This window comes from Sphaerodactylus townsendi, linkage group LG05 (genome assembly GCF_021028975.2).
Source record: "Sphaerodactylus townsendi isolate TG3544 linkage group LG05, MPM_Stown_v2.3, whole genome shotgun sequence".
Taxonomy (NCBI): Eukaryota; Metazoa; Chordata; class Lepidosauria; order Squamata; family Sphaerodactylidae; genus Sphaerodactylus; species Sphaerodactylus townsendi.
The window spans coordinates 105,855,737-105,874,424 of NC_059429.1; the positions used below are offsets into that span (position 1 = coordinate 105,855,737).

Below are 18,688 nucleotides of genomic sequence, written 5' to 3' on the forward strand. Positions count from 1 at the left end.
ACAACGAAATTTACAGCAGCATTCCTCGATGCACACAATTTCAGACTCATACATCATCATCCTCCACCCATCCCTACACAGCCCCAAATACATCAATATGAAGCAGTGGAGTTTAGCATAGCCACAGCTCTAGAGTAGAAGCTGTCCTCTCACAAGCCTCTTTGTCCCTAGTTCTGAGGGACCCCTGTATAGAGTCTGCCAGATGGTAGCAGTTTAAAAGAGAGTGTTAACTGGATGAGAGGCCGGATCCCTTAAGAATATTTTGGGCTTTGCCAATTTAGGCTTCCGGGCATTATAGATTTCTTCCAAGGAGGGGAGAGGGCAGCCGATATTAATCCCTTTGTGCGAGTATTGATGCACCCTTTGGAGGCGCCTTAGCCTATTAATGCCCACTTCCTGTGCAACTGGAGAACCATACACAGATGCAGTAGGTTAGGACACTCTCTATAGCACAGCGGTAAAAGGACACCAGAAGTTTTCCATCATCTAGTTGTTGCTTCCTTAAAAGTCTCAGAAAGTACAGTCTTTGCTGGGCTTTCTTAACCACCGCGGCAGTCTGTACTCCCCAGGTCAAATCCGCCCTGCAGACAGCAGGGCGGGCGCATCCATGCGCTTCTCAGAATGAGCGGAGTAAAAGGTTAAAAAAACCCTATATATATAGTGTTATCTTTATTTTAAATGTCATAAATTATTTGCGGCTCCAAGTGTTTTCTTTTCCCGTGGAAAAGGGGGCCAAATGGCTCTTTGAGTGTTAAAGGTTCCCTACCCCTGGACTAGCCCAAGGTCACCCAGCTGGCATGTGTCGGAGTGCACAGGCTAATCTGAATTCCCAGATACGCCTCCACAGCTCAAGCGGCAGAGCAGGGAATCAAACCCGGTTCCTCTAGATTAGAGTATACCTGATCTTAACCACTATGCCACTGCTGCTCTTGTGTGTGCGGGGAAAGCTGAGAGAAACAAGAAAACCCAAAGAAAGGGAAACATGTGGATTCCCGTTGTTTTCCCTGAAAAGTTCCATTTTAAGAGCTTTTGGAAACTTGGCATTCTCAGATCAAAGGGTGCTGCTAGTTCTGAAGAGGAGGGAGCATGTTCATAACTGAAAATCCAAACTAAAGGGAATATATATATCTTTACCTATATATAGCTCCTCTCTCTCTCTGTATATGTGTGTGTGTGTGTGTGTGTGTATACACACACACGCACACACACACATACACATATGTGTGTGTGTGAACCCTTTACAGGGCTTCTCTCTACACCCTTTACAGGGGTTCTCTTCAGTTGACCCACCCTATTCCACTTCAGAATAAATGTTTAACTGAACTAGCTTTGAGAACTAAGGTGATTCCACCATGGCCCTCCTTTACTCTTTGTTTCTGTTTTACCTCACACAAGAACTCTTTTTAAAAGTTTAACAAATAAATTATAGAATTTTATTAATAACTTCAGGGAAGGGCCAGAGTGAGGGGGAACTCTGCCCGGGGCATGCATATGCCCTGCACCCCGCCATGCCCCTGGAAGCCCCCGCAATGGCGCACACTCTGTGCATCGTGCCCCCCACACCCTTGGGGCTATGCCACTGCTTCAGGGGACTAGATTAAGAATTGTCAGCATAAAAAGAGAACATTTTTATTTACAGATAAGGGGTCTTCAAAGTTTAGCACATATGGTAATTGGCTTTTAGAAAAAGATGTCAGATTGTCGCAGCATTCTTGAAGCTTCTAAAATATGATAGACCTTCAAACTGCTACACAGAATATATTCAGGCTAGCACCCAGAGGTTCATGTGGTAGATCTGCTACCCTATTAACTATGGAAAGCAGTATTTCCCCTTGAGACTTTTCAAATTTTAGGATTATTTCACAGCGTCTGAAGTAAATCCTACTACAGAAGTAGGGATGTAAAATCTCTCACACATGCACAGCATGATTCTCTTCCTAAGAGAGAACTAGTTCCTTTCTGACATAATCTCTTTTCCTGTCACTTCCCTCAGTTCTACCCACTCTGTCCAGAAGACTGATTAGCTCTGTTCTAAGAACCTGAGCTAGAAATTCTCTCTCCCAATAATCTTTTCCTGCCAAAACCAGGGGTCTCTCCCAAACAGTAAAACATGCCTGCTCTGTCTGGAAATCAGAATTGAAGTCTTCTCAAATACTGGCTAAAGTTCTAACAGTCCAATCCAGATGGGGGGCAGTGGCATATCTGCCTGGGGACATGGTGTCAGACGCCCCCCCCCCACATGACCAAATGGTGTGCGCTGCGGCCACCAAGCCCCTCTCCGCTCTGCCCAATCTCCAAAGCCAGAGCTTTTGAAAGCATGGAGGTGAAAGAGGGGCAGTCCACAACCCCAACCTCCATGCAGACCAGGGGCGAGGCTGGGGGAAAGCACCCCATGCCCCCTCCATGCAGACAAGCCGGAGCCCCCATCTTGGAGCCCCACCCCCTGGTCTGCATGGAGGTCGGGGCATGGGGTCATGGGAAAGTGTTGCCTGTCTTTAACAGAGGCTTAACAGAATGCTATGTACCTGGTAATATTACTTACCTCCATTCTATGAGAAGCTTTATCTGTGCATTTCTATATGTTATAGTTCTATTAAAGAGACAGGGCATTTTCCCCAGGCTGCTGACAACCCTAGCATGAAAGTGGCAACCATCTCCCACTTTTAAACCATATCAACTGTTATTCAGTGATTTGCTGCCTCTTTATATGGAGATTCCCAAACAAGTTATATTCATGGCATGCCACTTCTTAATACACAGGCTGAAGCAGAACTGGTTCAAGTTGTTTTGTCATCTTATACAAAGTGGATCCATTCCTTCCCAGACCCAGTCAGCAGCTGCTAGCACCCTTGAAGGTTACTGATGGCAATCACCTCCCATGCCACTAATGGTATACTAGGCCACAGGGGTGCAACATTGCCCTCATTTTGCTACCCAAGAAATCACTTGGATAGGTTGGCAAGAAAACCGAACCTGGGTTGGTCCACATCTTGTCTCGTTATTAGAACCTGAACAGCAATTGAAACATCAAGACTGGTTTATCAGTACAAAATTATCTCCAGGTTGCTTAATATCACATTAATAGTATGGTAATTTCATATTAGGTAACCATTTCAGAGCTACTTAAATCATTTAAAATGTTCAAGTTTGACTTCTTTCATTCTGCTGCAAAAGTGTTCAATATATTCTTTATACAAATTCAATCAACATCACAGTTGTTTCAACATGCAGGCACACTGGACATGACAATCTTGGAGCTGCCCCAAAGTTTGCATATTTATGACATCCCCTTTCCTGAACTGATAATCACCTGTGCTCATGAGGCTGGGCGGGTTTCGGGTGGTCACCTGTTGCCTACTTATTACTGCTAAGAACAAGGAAAACCGTTCCCAGGCAGCATGCACAAGAGAGAAAAGAAAAAAGGAAAATAAAAATAAAAATGTGCCACTTAATGAATAAAACTGCATTTTCTTTGCACGAAGTTGCACAAAAAAAAATTAACCTTGAGAGATAGGGAACCATTTACGAGGCATCTGCCTTAGTTTCAATTAGGTGCTGAAATTAATGTAACACACTCAGAGATCACAGGAGGTAATTGTTTCTCCTGCAGCAAGAGGATACAATTTTTAGTAATAAAATGTCAATATTAACGTGTATTGTTTGGGGAGAAGGGGAAAAAGTGTTCATGCCAAACAAACCGATCAAATTAAAATAAGAACAGAAAATACATGGCATTAGGGAAACTAAAAGAGCAAAAACAGATTTAAAAACCTTTCTGAATTAAAATTCTGCAGTGGAGAACTGGTAAATTGGGGTTTAATGAACAGTTTATTTTAAAAGGGAAGCCTATTGCACTAATGATGGTAACATATTCAGGTTGACAAATCGGTTAGACATTTTTCCTCACCTCTTAATTTAAATACAACTAGCCTGCTGATGGATGAAAAAGACAGTAGATATAAAGCAGATAATAGCAGCAATGAATAAAAGAACAATGATTTTGTATTGTGAAAGAAATGCATATAAAACAATGACTGAAGAGTGGACAAAACACTGAGAGGTGTAATATTGACTAGCAAATGTGAATGCATTGAACATTCAGAATTAATTCTGAACTCATGGTCACCAGAAACAACGAGGGAGATGTAAGATGCATGAAATCAACAATGGCCAGTGCTTACTCTGAATCTTTCCATTCAGGCTCCAATTTATATGTCCCCCCCACCCCCCTAAGACACTGAGCATTCAGGGAGATATATAACAAAAATGTTGTCTGCCCTCTGTCAGAATTTCAGGATTTGAGAACAATTTGGTAAGGCACTTCGAATATTCTTGTATTCCAGAAACATTTGTAATGGAGTTTTGTGTCAGATACTCCCAACAGACTTTGATCATTTGGGCAGTGAAAAAGAGATTCAGTCAGAGCTGTTGTCACACATTGAAAGGACTTGGCACTTTCAGATCAGGCTCTCCAGCAGTCAAAAGCTTGGCTGTCAATGAGCAGGACTTCCCAAATAATGGAGTTAGGCTAACACCTCTAATTGATGGATATGGCAGATACATAGTCATGTTAGATGGCATCTGTTTGAAGAAAGGAGTTTTGAGCATGCAGGCAGATCCAAAGAGCAGGGTCAACACACAAGATGTTGCTCAAAGCTAGAGACAGGGATTGGTGGAAGATGAGATGTTCCATCTTGACAGAGGAAATGGGAGGGAAGGGCAATGACTAATCATGAGAAGTTGCTGGACTGGAGCAAGGCAGATTCATGGAGTTGTTTTGAGCCCAAGGAACTTTTTTTAAGGGAGAGGTGATGGCTGTGGGAACAAGGCACCAGATAATCCCCAGTTCAAGACCTACAAATACAGGTGGTCTTGACTGGTATTAGCTCAAAACTGCTTTTTCACAACACTCAGCCATTTCAATGCAAATGATATACAAGTAATTCTAAACTATGCACCTGCATGCAAAGCTAGGGAGCCAGTGCTAAATGAGAGCTATATCACCATTTGGAATTGTTTTCTATAAATAATTTAACTGCTGCCCAGTTTCTATATATACTCTACAGTAATTGGGGAGGGGGTTAGGCACACATGTCGCCATTGTAAGTTTATTTATTTATTTATTTATTTCTAAGTTTTATATATCGCCCTACCCCTGAAGGGCTCTGGGCGGTGAACAACATAAAGTTAAAACATATATAATTAAGACCATTAAAATAAACACAGCAATAAATATAATAAAACAGCGTCAGCAATAAAATCCTTATTAAAAACCCTCCCAAAGAGGGGGGAAGGAAAGATGGGTCCCATGGATAGTAAAGGGACCCAAACACAGGAGAATAAAGGGGCACTTTATTAGCGGCTGGGCACTCCAAAAGTCCGGTGGAACAACTCCGTCATGCAGGCCCTGCAGAACTCACCAAGATCCCACAGGGCCCAGACAGCTAGAGGAAGAGTGTTCCACCAGGACCGAAAAGGTCCCGGCCTGAGTGGAGGCCAGCTGCATCATTTAATGTCCCTGTCCTGAAAGAGATGGGAAGGAATGACAATAGTGGATAATAATGGTAATATTGAATGGTGGAATTCAACCACTAGTAATACTGAATGGTGACATTCCAAACCATCTTTGAAATTCTGACACTTTCAGTCACACATTGAAGATCTTTGTGCTGTGGTGGCAGCTGCTGCCTAAGCATGTGTGTGTGTGTGTGTGTGTGTGTGTGTGTGTGTGTGTGTGTATATAAAGAAAGCATAGCCAAACAGATCTCCAATGGTCAATTAAGAGCCCTGTCACTTTCCAAAAACATGTGGTAGATGCCAGGAAAGGTGTTGGTAGATACCGTGGTTTCTGTGGTGCCCTATTGGGAAACTCTGTTGTATAATTTATTCTGAGTGCAAATCTAGCTCTTCTTGGTATTAAGTTTCTGGTACAGAGTATTTATTGTGTAAAGTCTTAGTTTGGGAAAAGTAAAAGCATTTGCCGAGGGACTGGTGAAATACTGTCCAGTGTTCCATTAAATATTAAATATTAACTTTATGAAAACATAACTTCATTAAAATTGCAGATTCCCACTTTCTCCCAGTGCTGCCATGCAGGTATCCCCTGTAACTCAGAAAGAACGTTTCAGGGAATTTAGTAGGCTGCAGTGGAAGGGGAAGACAAGAGATTTCTGCTGCTAGAATATGACCTTTGGATTCAGGTTATATGTTTTTTTTTTAGTTGCCTTCTGCTCTTCTCTGATATATCACTATGGCATTTAAGATACAGGCAATCAGATTGCATACATAATTTTCTTCTTATCTCACAGTTCAAATGTTTTGTGAACAACTGCAACAAAACTATTTGAATATGAAGTTCCTATGTGAATAACTCTGTGAGCCTAAGCAGAGTTACACCCTTGTAAGCTTGTTGATTTCAATATACTCAGAAGGGTATCACTCTCTGTAGGGTCATGCTAATTCTAATTATTTCTCAGAGTCCGCTCTGCATTTTCCTCCCCAAACTGGGTTTTACAAGAATCACAATTTGTGCAATTCTTTTGTTAACGTGCCTTCCAGCCGCGGCTGAGGGAGGCACGTTATTTGGCTGCGCTGTTTTTTTAAGCTCCCAGCGCCCATCTGTGGAGCTACACAGGCACCTCTGGCGTCAGCAAGGCTCTGGGGATGCATGTGTGCCTGCCTGCGGATTTGTGCATCAGTGGGAGGTAGGAAAAAAATGACGCGCTTCCATGTGAAGGCACAACGGTGACCCATGTTAGCTTCGGGGTCACCCTCACAGAGGTGTGAATAGCCTTGGGCTGTAGCAGGCTCATGTACCCCGGCTGTACCCCGCTTTGTTTTGGTTGTGCACAAAGGGCCTTAATCTCAGGCAGTTTATTTAAGGGAATTAATAAATGATCTCTGGAATTGGAGAATGTATTGGTTACTACAGCTTTCAATTGCTTGTCATTTTCCCCTGCCCATCCAATGGACATGTGCATTGACAAAACACTGCAGAAAAACATCTTTCCAGTGATTGTGTATATGGTTGCTTCAGTATTCTTTTTAGACAGAGTTTTACTGATGTTTATATGCACTCTTGAACATTAATAAAAATAGCATCTTAAAATCATGATATAATGGAACATCCAGATTGCTTTTTTATCAAGGCAGGCATACATATCATTAATAGTATGCATCAAATGAGTCAACAAATGCTGCATACTCTCATTTCCAGTGGACATGGAAGAAGCGTGAAAAGTACTCTACAACACTGTTAATATGAATAGGATTGAAATGCGCAGGGTATCTGACCTCTATGGTATTGCAATGTAGTCAACTGTTTCTGAACTTTGCCCATTGTCTCTTAAATTTGTAACATCAATCTGAAAAAACTTGGGAAAACATTTTTGATCCACATATAAGAATCAAAGGGATCAATTAATGAAAAATCTCTACAGAAAGAAGCAACAAGGAGGGAGAAACTAAAACCAATGCTAAAGTGCAAGGATAGAAAGAAGAAATAAAAATGTCACAGTCCCTTTGATTTACAGGAGCGATATACCTAATTTTCAGCACCTCTATCAGATTCTCTTGTGCTTCTAAGCTGCAGTATTGCTTAAAATTCAGTGAGGGAATTCAACAAGTTTTAATGGGGTAGGGTTTATTTTTATTAGAGCCATCGTATTTTATATATATTATTGTACTCTAATTTGATTGTGCTCTACTTACATGTTGTACACCGCCCTGAGCCCTTCGGGGGAGGGCGGTTTATAAACCCAATAATAATAATAATAATTAAAAAAAAACATGCAATGCAAAAGAATCCCTCTCAGCTGATGCTTCATGGTTCGTCATTGTTTGGGTTTTCTACAACCTTCCATGGGTTAATAAAACAAGTTGAATCCATAAAACAAACTGAATCTATAGGGAAATTCCTATGTGAGGTAGAAACTAACATGTTATCTTGGACAGAGAAATTTTTTTTATGCACTGATGAAGAACACTTTCATTGGCTGAAAAATCACTGACCATATTAGAAATTCCCCCTATAAAATAAACTATTATTTACTGACGATTTCTCAACAGTGCTCTTTGTATAATTTCCATTATTCTTGGAATGTTTTTTAAAGCTATGAGATGGGACACAAAATGAAGTCAGAGATATTTCTGATGTAAGCTATTTGTCCACTGTTTGCACACTTTGGAACATTTGTCCCAGATTATCATGCTGGGTTTATCTGGGGATGATTTCATGAGGCATGGAAGTACACAAAAGACAGGTTAACATTTCACATATATTGTCCCCAGAAGGAGGACGAACATAACAAATCAGAAAATCAACAAGAGCTGGGGCAGCTACTGTCAATTACATTAGGACAGACTGGGCTATTGTAGTTGAGTTATTGAGCATGGCATCAGTGTAGAGCAGGGGTAGGGAACCTGCGGCTCTCCAGATGTTCAGGAACTACAATTCCCATCAGCCCCTACCAGCATGGTCAATTGGCCATGCTGATAGAGGCTGATGGGAATTGTAGTTCCTGAACATCTGGAGAGCTGCAGGTTCCCTACCCCTGGTGTAGAGGCATAGCTGAGCCAAACTGCGCCCGGTGCGCAGTCTATATGTTCTGCCCCATGACCCCCCTGTGGCACCACTCCCCCCCCCACGTTCCCCCCCTTCCCACACTTACCTTAGTTCCTGTCCTTTTCCTAGAACTTTTTCAGGCTGAAAAAAAGGCCTATTCACAGTTCAGGCTTAAAAACGGCCTGATGGGAACTATACTTCCCAGGAGACCTTGTGAACCTCAAGGTCTCCTGAGAACTGTAGTTCCTCAGGCCATTTTTAGCCTGTACTGTGAACAGGCCTTTTTTCAGCCTGAAAAAGTTCTAGGAAAAGGACAGGAACTAAGGTAAGTGTGGGAAGGGGGGCACCGCGGGGGAAGGGAGAGGGGATGGGGAGAATTTTGCCCCCCAATTTTGCACCCCCCCATGACCCAAAACTGTGCGCTCGGTGCGTGGCGCACTCCCTGGTAGCCCCACCTCTGCATCAGTGCAATGTTTGCCCTAAATTCTGACAATACAAAGTCACTTATGATTCAATCCTTATCTACTAGGTTTCTGCTCCAATTTCTACATCTGTATTCAAAGAGATGTTTTCTAAGGATGAAGCTTGGTATCAAATTATAGTTGCTGGTATGGGACCAGTGAATTCATCTCCCATTAAAGGGAGCCAGCAAACTTTTGGGTCACAATTACCTGAAATCAGTGGAAGGGAGACAACCAGCTTGCTTGTGCTGAAAGGGCATCCCCTCCTTTTTTTTTTTTTTACTATCAAAAAGGTAATGCTGAGTATCATAAAGTCCATGTGGGCAAAAAAAAAGCCATGGGAAATAGGGTGTAATAAGGAGGGGTTACTTGAGACTGAGTGACAATCCTGACAGGATCCATTTAAAAAATCAAAATATGATCAAATTTTATGAAATTCTGAAACCTCTGGAAATCATGGTATATCCATGCTTGGACTCTGTTTGCCAATCTGAATATGATGGAAGGCAGAAAACTGCCAGGACATTGCATGAAGGCAACTACAAAGGAAACAAGCAAAAGCATTTGAAAAAAATCTGAGGAAAATGGCATATGTCATAAACATGCAGACCAAAAACAACAACAAGGAAAAGGAAAAAAACAAAGATTTTGTAACTGCTTGAATTAAGTTTATGACGTTTAAATGATAAAAGCTGCTTTCAGAATAACCACACTGGCTTGTAATAGCAGAAGGACTTGCATCACAAGACCTGTTTCTGCTTGTGGAAGACAAAAAGGCAATTTTCATCAATTTCCCCCTCTCAGTGTAGCCCATAATTTTCCCAGGAGTCCACTGCTACACAGGGGTACAATTTCAGATTATACAAAAGGCTGGCAAAGGAGAAGGGGGGACATTGTGTTTTATGACATCTGAAGAATTTGATGGTGATTGTATTGTGAATCACAAATGAAGCAATTTCCACATCCACTTCATGCAAAGATTTTTAAACAAAACCCAAAGAAAGAAATCCTCAACATACCTTTTGTTGCCAGTCGGACACAATTGATTTTGGTCTCCTGCAAATAGCAGAAATATGAAAAGGCATTGGATGAGATTAATATTTCTTCTTATCCACAACCACTCAAGAATTGCCAGTTTCCTTAAACTGCAATCAGATAAAGTTAGGTCCTTTCCAAATTACCAGTTTTTTAGCATCACAAATGTACAGTGGTTACTAATTTGTTATAAAGGATACAACAATCTGTTGCAGGGATACAGTATATTTTCAAATCTCAAAATAAGAAACTAGCAACCCCCCCTTCCAAAAAAATGTGTAATTGCCATGTGGAATGTTACTGTATGGATATACTGGGCATTGACTAGTACCTGTTGACAGACACTATACTGAAAATCATGTCACTGAACACACCCAATATTTTACTTATGTGTTTAAAACATTAATAATAACATAATAACATTAATAAATCTTCCTCCCAGGAACAACAATAAACTAATATATATTACATAGTGAAATATATAGAAAAAGAACAGATAGCATGCATTAAATTTACATTAACTAGCTGAGTTATGGAAGGAACCACACCCTCAAATACCCCTCTGGATTAACATTATTAATTCTTTCCATTACCGGTAATTTCCACTCACGCTGTGTCAGAACTGTTGAGGAAAAACTACATATCTCTGGATTTACTCCCCTGGTCCTATGACAGCTTGGATTTATGGGAGCCAATAATAAAATTAAACAGCAAATCTGGGATATAGCCCCTCGAGTAAACAGAGCATGGGCACAGCCTTATCCAGTAGTAGGGAACCACAATAAATTTTTTATTCCAGCAGACTACCTATATGTTTGACAATTCCATACATAGTGAAAAACCTTCACTTTGGTCTAGTTTAATGTTTTACCATCTGAGAACATTTTTATTTAATTTACACATGTAAACAACACATAAAGAAAAGAAAAACTCAAATCTAATCCCCCTCCTCCACTATAATGATAATATTAATAGTAAAAAAGCACATTTCAAGACATTACTACATACACATATGGTGACCGTAATGAGCCTGAAGGATAAGATAATAATAACGGCTTATAAATGGATAAAGTTACACACTGATTCAAATGGTCTCTGGCCTCTTCTAGCAAAAGATCCTTATAAACCTAGGTGGGCTCAAGATATGGAGAAGTGCCTTAATAAATGCGGCCTTCCATATAACATCCATATGATCAAAAATTGGGATCATTTAAAAAGTGAACTTACCCAAAGAATCAAAGATGTATCACGACAGTCTGATCTGGCAAGATATTCAGATTTTCCTCTATACTATACACAGAAATATATAATTGCCCCTGCTCCTTATTTAACTTATCTGGATAACAAAGATCTAAGGAGAGCTTCTACTCTTGCAAGAAGTGCACATTTACCTTCTGCTGCCTTAGAAGGGAAATAGCAAAAGATACCTTATGCTGCAAGGTTATGTTCTTGCTCTCTGAATTCTGTAGAAACTATAGAGCATATGTTATTGAAGTGTCCCCTTTATGAGGAGGCAAGGAAAAAATGCCTGTCACATCTACTACACAAGATGACATATTGTTCTGATAAAGTTTGTTGTGAAAAACTATTACAAGATAAGGAGAATATTACTAAATGGGTAGCAAAATTCTGTCTATTCATTATGAAAAAGAAAAAATGATCTGAATATGGCATCCCCTTAGATACTTTTGTTTGTCTAGTATTTTTATGCTGTTTGGTGTGTTTACAATGTATAATGATATATAGATGGATAGTGCTGGAATACGGGAGAGAGATCTGCATTCTTGTTTTGTTGTAGATATTTTCACTAAATGGGAGATTTGTAATATATTTGGTCATTGACTGTAAATAAAGTCTTCTTCTTCTTCTTCTTCGTCTTCTTCTTCTTCTTCATATGGTGACTTTCAATTACCTCATTGTGGATCCAAACTCAAATCGAGTTTTGTGTTTATAGTTGGAATCAGCATTTCCTCCGCTTTTAATCCTTCTTATGAAACTATTTTAATCCAATCCACTGTTTTAATTTAAATCTCAAATCCTGCCATTATTGCTCTATTTGTATATGTTTTTAGTAGGTAGTCTGCAAAGCGTTTTCCTTCTTTAAGGAAAATGTCCATACCCTTGTCTCTTATAAAGACCGTCGGCCTTGCCATCTCTGTATATTCTGTGACTTTTTAAATTCAGTCTTGTTTTGTTGGAATTTTATTGTCCCTTTATTGCATATATAATCTTTGCTGCAATTGTCATGTACATTAAAAAAATCCTATATTGATCCGGAATATCTTCCCCCATCAACCCTAACAAGAATGCCTCAGGTTTTTTCTCAATTGTTATTTTCATAATCTTTTGCATTTCTTTTAAAATCATATCCCAAAACAATTCTGCCTTTTTAAATGTCCAAGTCCAACACACATGAAAAAGAACCATCATGTTGTTGACACTTCCAGCATTTCTTTGATAGCCCTTATACATTTTAGACATTTTTTTTCAGTGTTAAACACTATCTATACATCATTTTATAGTAATTTTCTTTCAGATTATAACAAGCTACATTTCAGGTCTTTTTTCCACAATCTTTCCCACTGTTCCATTTGTATGTTTCTCTCTATGTTTCCAGACTATTTTACCATCACAAATTTTACCCCCTCTTTCTTCATATCCCACTTTAGTAACATCTTATACATTTTAATAATCAGTTTATCATCATTTATACACAGCTTACTTTCATACTTTGTCATCTGCATGACAAAAACCTGTATTTTTGTTGTCTGCTTTTAATTGATAGTAATGGAACCAATTTTAAACCATATCTTTTAATTCATGCAATGGTTTAAGCTTTCCTTTCTCATTCTGGCAGATCAACAATTCTCTGACAGTAAGTCAAACCCTGCATGTTCACTTCTTTTCTTGAAAATGTTTCGATTGGGGGCAACCACAAGGAAGTTACTATAAACCTTTTATATCTCAATCATATCAAGAGCATACTTCTTCTAACATAATTATTTGAAAATGCTTTGCAAATATTTATCATACCACAGATAACCATGCCATCCAAATCTCCTATCAAACACCTCCAAATCCAACAGTGTAGCATTTTTCAGCTCAACTCATTGTCTAATCCAGACCAATGCAGTTGCTTCAAAATACAAATTTAGATTTGGCAATGCTAATCCTCCTCTCTCTGGCCCCTTCCGCACACGCAAAATAATGCATTTTCAAACCACTTTCACAACTGTTTGCAAGTGGATTTTGCTATTCCGCACAGCTCCAAAGAGCACTGAAAGCAGTTTCAAAGTGCATTATTCTGCATGTGCGGAATGAGCCTCTTTTGCATTTTGCTAATTTTTATATTTAACCTTGGCTTCTTGCCTTGACAAACAAAATTGCTGATATATTTTTGCCATTGCGTAAAACATGTTGTGGTGTTAATTACTGGCAGCACCTGGAAAAGAAATAACATTCTTCGAAGCACATTCAATTTTATCACAAAGGCCGCTTCCGCATGGAGGCGGAAGCGGCCGGGTCGGCGTAGTCCATGCCGACCCGACGCCGCTGGGACTGTCCGCATGGACAGTCCCAGAACCGGCTGGGACGACGGTGCAGAGCTGCGTCGTCATCCGGGTGACTCACCATTCCCGCGGTCCTCCGGCATGTTGCTGAGGCCAGGGGACATGCCCCCTGCCCTGCGCGGCCGCTCCAGGGTCGCAGGGCAAAGGGGGCGTGTCCCCAGGCCCCAGCGATGCGCCAGAGGGCCGCGGGACTGGTGAGTCACCCAGTGGGCGGGGGGGAAGGCGCTTGGAAGCTGCTGCCGTTCGCACGGCAGTGGCTCCAAGCCGGCGTTTCCAGAAAACCACGCTGGGGAAGCGTGGTTTGGAAACGCCGGCTTCGCGCCGGTCGGCCGGTGCGAGGGTGGCGTGGCTGCACAGCGGCTGCGCCTCCTGTGCGAATGGCGGCCAGGGGACCGCGTTTTTGCCATCCCCAGGCTGCCATATTCCGCCCGTGCGGAAAGGGCCAAATATCTTCTCTAGCAAAGATAAATTTATTCTATTCCATCTCAACAGAACTTTATTTACTTCATTCCATACTTTTATGTAGTTATGTTGAAGTTGTAAACAGTTATGTTGAAGTTGTAAACAGTTTTTATTTATTATATTTAACTTTTTTAACCACCATAAATCCTGACAACTGAGATAATTTATTTTTTAATTCTTGACACATATTTTTATTAAGATTTTTGTTTTACTTTTATTTAACTTGAACAGATCTCCAAAGTCTTGCATTTTATTTAGCAATCTTTCCACATTTTGTATTGGACCTTCCAATATTATTACTAGGTCATTTGCAAAAGCTCTCAGTGTGTAAGATTGTTTATTTAAATTCAAACCTCTTAGTTTATAATCACTTCTAATACTTCGCTTTAAAATTTCTAAAAGCAATGATGAAAGTTGACATATTTGTCTTGTTCCTTTCAGAATTTCACATTTTTGAGACATTTTTCCATTTACAATTATTTTGGCATATTGTTTAGTACAGATAGCCTCTATCCCTTTCAAACATTGCTTCCAAAATCCATTTTTAAAATACCGTTAGCATTAACCTCCAATAAACATTATCAAATGCCTTCTCTGCATCCAAAAAATCAATGCAACTTGTTTGTCACTGTTCTTATAATATTCCACTATGTCTAATATTCTGACATCTTCTCTCATATGTTCTTTAAGGCAGGAAACCATATTGATCTTCATAAATAAATATTATAAGAATCCCTTTTAATCTCCTTGATAAAATTGCTGCAAATAATTTATAACCATAGTTTAGGAATGAAATTGGTCAGCAATTTGTAACCTCACACTTATATCCTGGTCTTCCTTTGGGATTAATGTTAATATTTGCTTCTCTTCACAATTCTGGAAGTTGCCCTTATTGTAAAATCCCAGTCATCATTTCCAGGAGTAGTTCCATTAATGAATCTTTATAGTAAACAGCTGGCAGTCCAACTGGTCCCAGAGATTTATTTAATTTTTTACGTCCTCCACTAGTTTTACTGTGGAGATTGGGTTGTTCAATATTTCTTTTTGTTCTTTTGTCAGTATTGGCAATTTTTGATTTATTAAGTAGTATTCAATTTTCTTCCTTTGATATGTTATTTTCAAATAATTTTTATAATATTTAAATAATGCCTTTTTATTGTTTGTTCATCATTGGTTAGACCACCGACCCATTGCATTTTTGTAATAAATCTGTTCTCTCTAATCTTCCTTAGTTTCGCAGCTAACATTTCCCCTGGTTTGTTCGCCCATTCAAAAGTTTTCTGTTTACCAAAATTCAAGTTTTTTCCACTGCTTTTGTAGTCAACATTGATAATTGTTGCTACAAAATCTTAGTGCTATATAAAATTTCACTCTTATTCAGGTATGTTTTAAAGTCTTCTTATTTTATCGAATCTAGAACACTTTGTATTTCCTGTTGTGTCTGTAGTATCCTGACTCTAACAGATCTGGATTTAAACAGGATAAGGGGTTTGTTTAATCTATGTGGAGGGCTTTATCAATTTCCCCTTCCATTATTTCAGATTTTACATCTAGTAGCTGAGACAGATTTATGGCAAGGAACTGTTTAATATTCTGTTCCTCCACTTCTGGGATTGATCTGAAATGTAAAGAATATTCTCTTTGCCTGTATTCCAACATAGCAATGTGGTCTTGGAGTCTTTTATTATCTTCTTCCAGATGCAGAACCTTTTGGTCAAGCCCATCTAATCTATTTTTTATTCCTTTTACATCCTCTGTAAGGTTTTTGGTGGTGACATCAATTAAATTTATTGTCGAAGGCTTTCACGGCCGGAATCACTGGGGTGCTGTGTGGTTTCCGGGCTGTATGGCAGTGTTCTAGCAGCATTCTCTCTTGACGTTTCGCCTGCATTCGCTCTCCTGACGACTTCTCTGTGACTCACATGCCAGGCTACTCTATTCACATGGCCTCACCTTTTGACCTCACAGTATATATACTCCACTTGCTTTCCATTCCTACCATCAGATCCTCTGAAGATGCCAGCCACAGATGCAGGTGAAACGTCAGGAGAGAATGCTGCTAGAACACGGCCATACAGCCCGGAAACCACACAGCACCCCATCAATGAAATTTCCTTTTTTGTTTACCTCCTTAAAAGTTTCTGTATTCACTTTTAATATATCATGCAATTTATTAAAAATCTTCATTAAATCTGCATTATTTATTTTATCAGAATGCTGCTCCCCATTTTTTTGACTGTTTGGCCCCAATACTTGACTTACAGAGCCTTTCATTGGTTTTCCTTGGTTTTCCTCTGTTTCTCACAGCTTGTTTTCTCTTCCTTGCATAAATATTTTGATCTGGCGACCAATCAAATCCTTCAAATCTCATAAACGTTTCAATATACATTTGTATACAATATTTGTATACAATTGTATACAATATACATTTGTATACAATATGTATACAATATACATATTGTATATACAATATACAATATATACAATATATACTATATATATATATATATATATATATATATATATATATATATATATATATATATATATATATATATATACACAATATATATCTTCTTATTTTAATCTCTCCACTTTAAGTTTAAGGAAAGTTAAACAAACCTTCTGGGGTTCTTTTGTTTCCAAATTTTATATTAAGACCCTTTGCTTGTTTTGAATTGAAAAATTCACAACTATCGCAGGATCCTTAGGGCTTTATTTCTTTAAGTTCATCAAATAGTCAGTCTTTACACTTCTTGTCTTTTCCATTCTGAGATACTGTCTGGTCTAGAATACCAGAATGGTCTTTTCCATTCTGAGATACTGTCTGGTCTAGAATACTGGTCTAGAATCCACATATGATTAATCTAGGTCAGGTGTCTGCAACCTACAGCTCTCCAGGCATTTATTGATTACAATTCCCATCAGCCCATGCTAGCATGGCCAATTGCAGAAATCTCGTTTGAAGCAGCTTAATTCCTTTCAGTTCCATGGCTGGGTTTTGCTAAAATAATGGTCCCACTCCCAGGTTTCACTCTAGGGCAGAAAGAAGTGGCTTTCATCACTCCCTTCTCCTGAAGAAGCCTTTAGGAGATATGTGGTTGATCTCGAGTCTATCTTCTTGATCTGGAGATGACAATCAGGCTTGAGAGGCCTCTCAAACCTGAAAAGCCCCCAGTTGGGTTTCTCTGCTTTCACAGAGAGCTGCAGTCACTTCAACCTCACACCAGAAGTCTACCATCAGTTCTTCTGGATAGGAGATATGCGTGTATCCCCTACCCTCAACATGTTTGCTCCTGCCAAATGGATATGGTTGATTATGTGTCACTGTATTGCCCACTGTATAGTGATATTCAGTCTCTATACATAACTCCAAACGTATAAGATTTTCCAGGCAGACTTGATGAATTTTATTTCTCCCGCCTCCTCTCAGACAATCTTTAAGGTGGCCAAATTTTGTGCTTCAATTTGTTTAACAAGAAAGCAGCTGATTAGTGCCCCATCCAAAGAAGGCACTTGCCCTGGAGGAGGTGGTCCTTCCTGGGGTTGGGACCCAGCACTGGACACCCTGTCAGCATCCCAAGACCCCTGCCACCCCTGGCATAGCAGGGCCAAGGAAGGAGCTGATGTTAGTGAGCTGATGTTAGTGAGCTCCCAAAGGCACCTGGTGGGCCACTGCGAGTAGCAGAGAGCTGGACTAGATGGACTTTGGTCTGATCCAGCTGGCTTGTTCTTATGTTCTTATGTTCTTAGTTGGCTTAATCCCAGTCTTTGACAGCATTATGCCGGTGACCTAGGCCTTGGACCATTCAGCCTAATGGGGGCTTCAGGGTAGTGGGTTAGGGTTGCTGTACCTTACTATATTCCACATGACTAGAGATCACAAAAATATAAGGAGAACTGTAATGTATGCTTTCTGCTGTTCAGAGTTTATTGAATGCTCCTTGTCCTCCCTCCATTTTTTTGTTCCTTTCTTACAAGTAATACATCCTATACAGAGTGGGCAGGACTCTCACTGTAGTGGAAGATATACTGCCCTGGTTCCCATCTTTCTTCTCATGTGAACCTGAAAGTGTGGTCACCACAAACCTCTGGGTGTGCATCAGAAGTGGTGTTGCAGCTTTGGCATGATACTGATCATTAAAATTATTTCCCATCTTCCAGGTGTTTCAGAACTGATGTGACAACCTAAATCCAGAAGTTACTCTATGACTGGAAGATCTTATAGTTAACTAAAGCTTTTGGCGATGTTGTTGTTACAGCAAACTTTACAGAATGAATGTCTGCATGTGTGGGACTGATTACTTCCCCAGTTCACTAACTAGCACAAGGCGACGATAAACATTTTGCTGGAATCCTTGAAAAAGAATAAAAAGGTCCCACTGCCTGTATACTTTATAATTTCCTGGGATAGAGAGCAGGATGTCACACTTCTAAGTAAGCAGATCTACAGTGTCTGAGATGGCAGTCCGGACAAAGCACCAAGCTAAAGCAGCAGCAACATTCTCACTACCAGACTTTATATTTGGATAATCTTTAATGTTGCCATTATTCTGCTTCTGCATAATGTTGCATTTGGTTTTGCTGATAAGGGAAAA

General features: G+C 39.8%; 1 protein-coding gene across 2 annotated transcripts in view; it reads right to left on the minus strand.

The window, feature by feature from the left end:
- Nucleotides 1-18,688, minus strand: part of PTPRT (protein tyrosine phosphatase receptor type T) — a 477,129-nt gene that overhangs the window by 137,337 nt on the left and 321,104 nt on the right. The window contains exons 11-12 of one of the 2 annotated variants that reach the window (XM_048498723.1): nt 10,044-10,080; nt 3,311-3,367 (exon numbers count right to left, since the gene is read on the minus strand). In XM_048498723.1, the coding sequence (XP_048354680.1) occupies nt 3,311-3,367; nt 10,044-10,080 (94 nt within the window). The remainder of the gene's footprint in view (nt 1-3,310; nt 3,368-10,043; nt 10,081-18,688) is intronic. The other variant, XM_048498724.1, reaches the window with a different exon arrangement.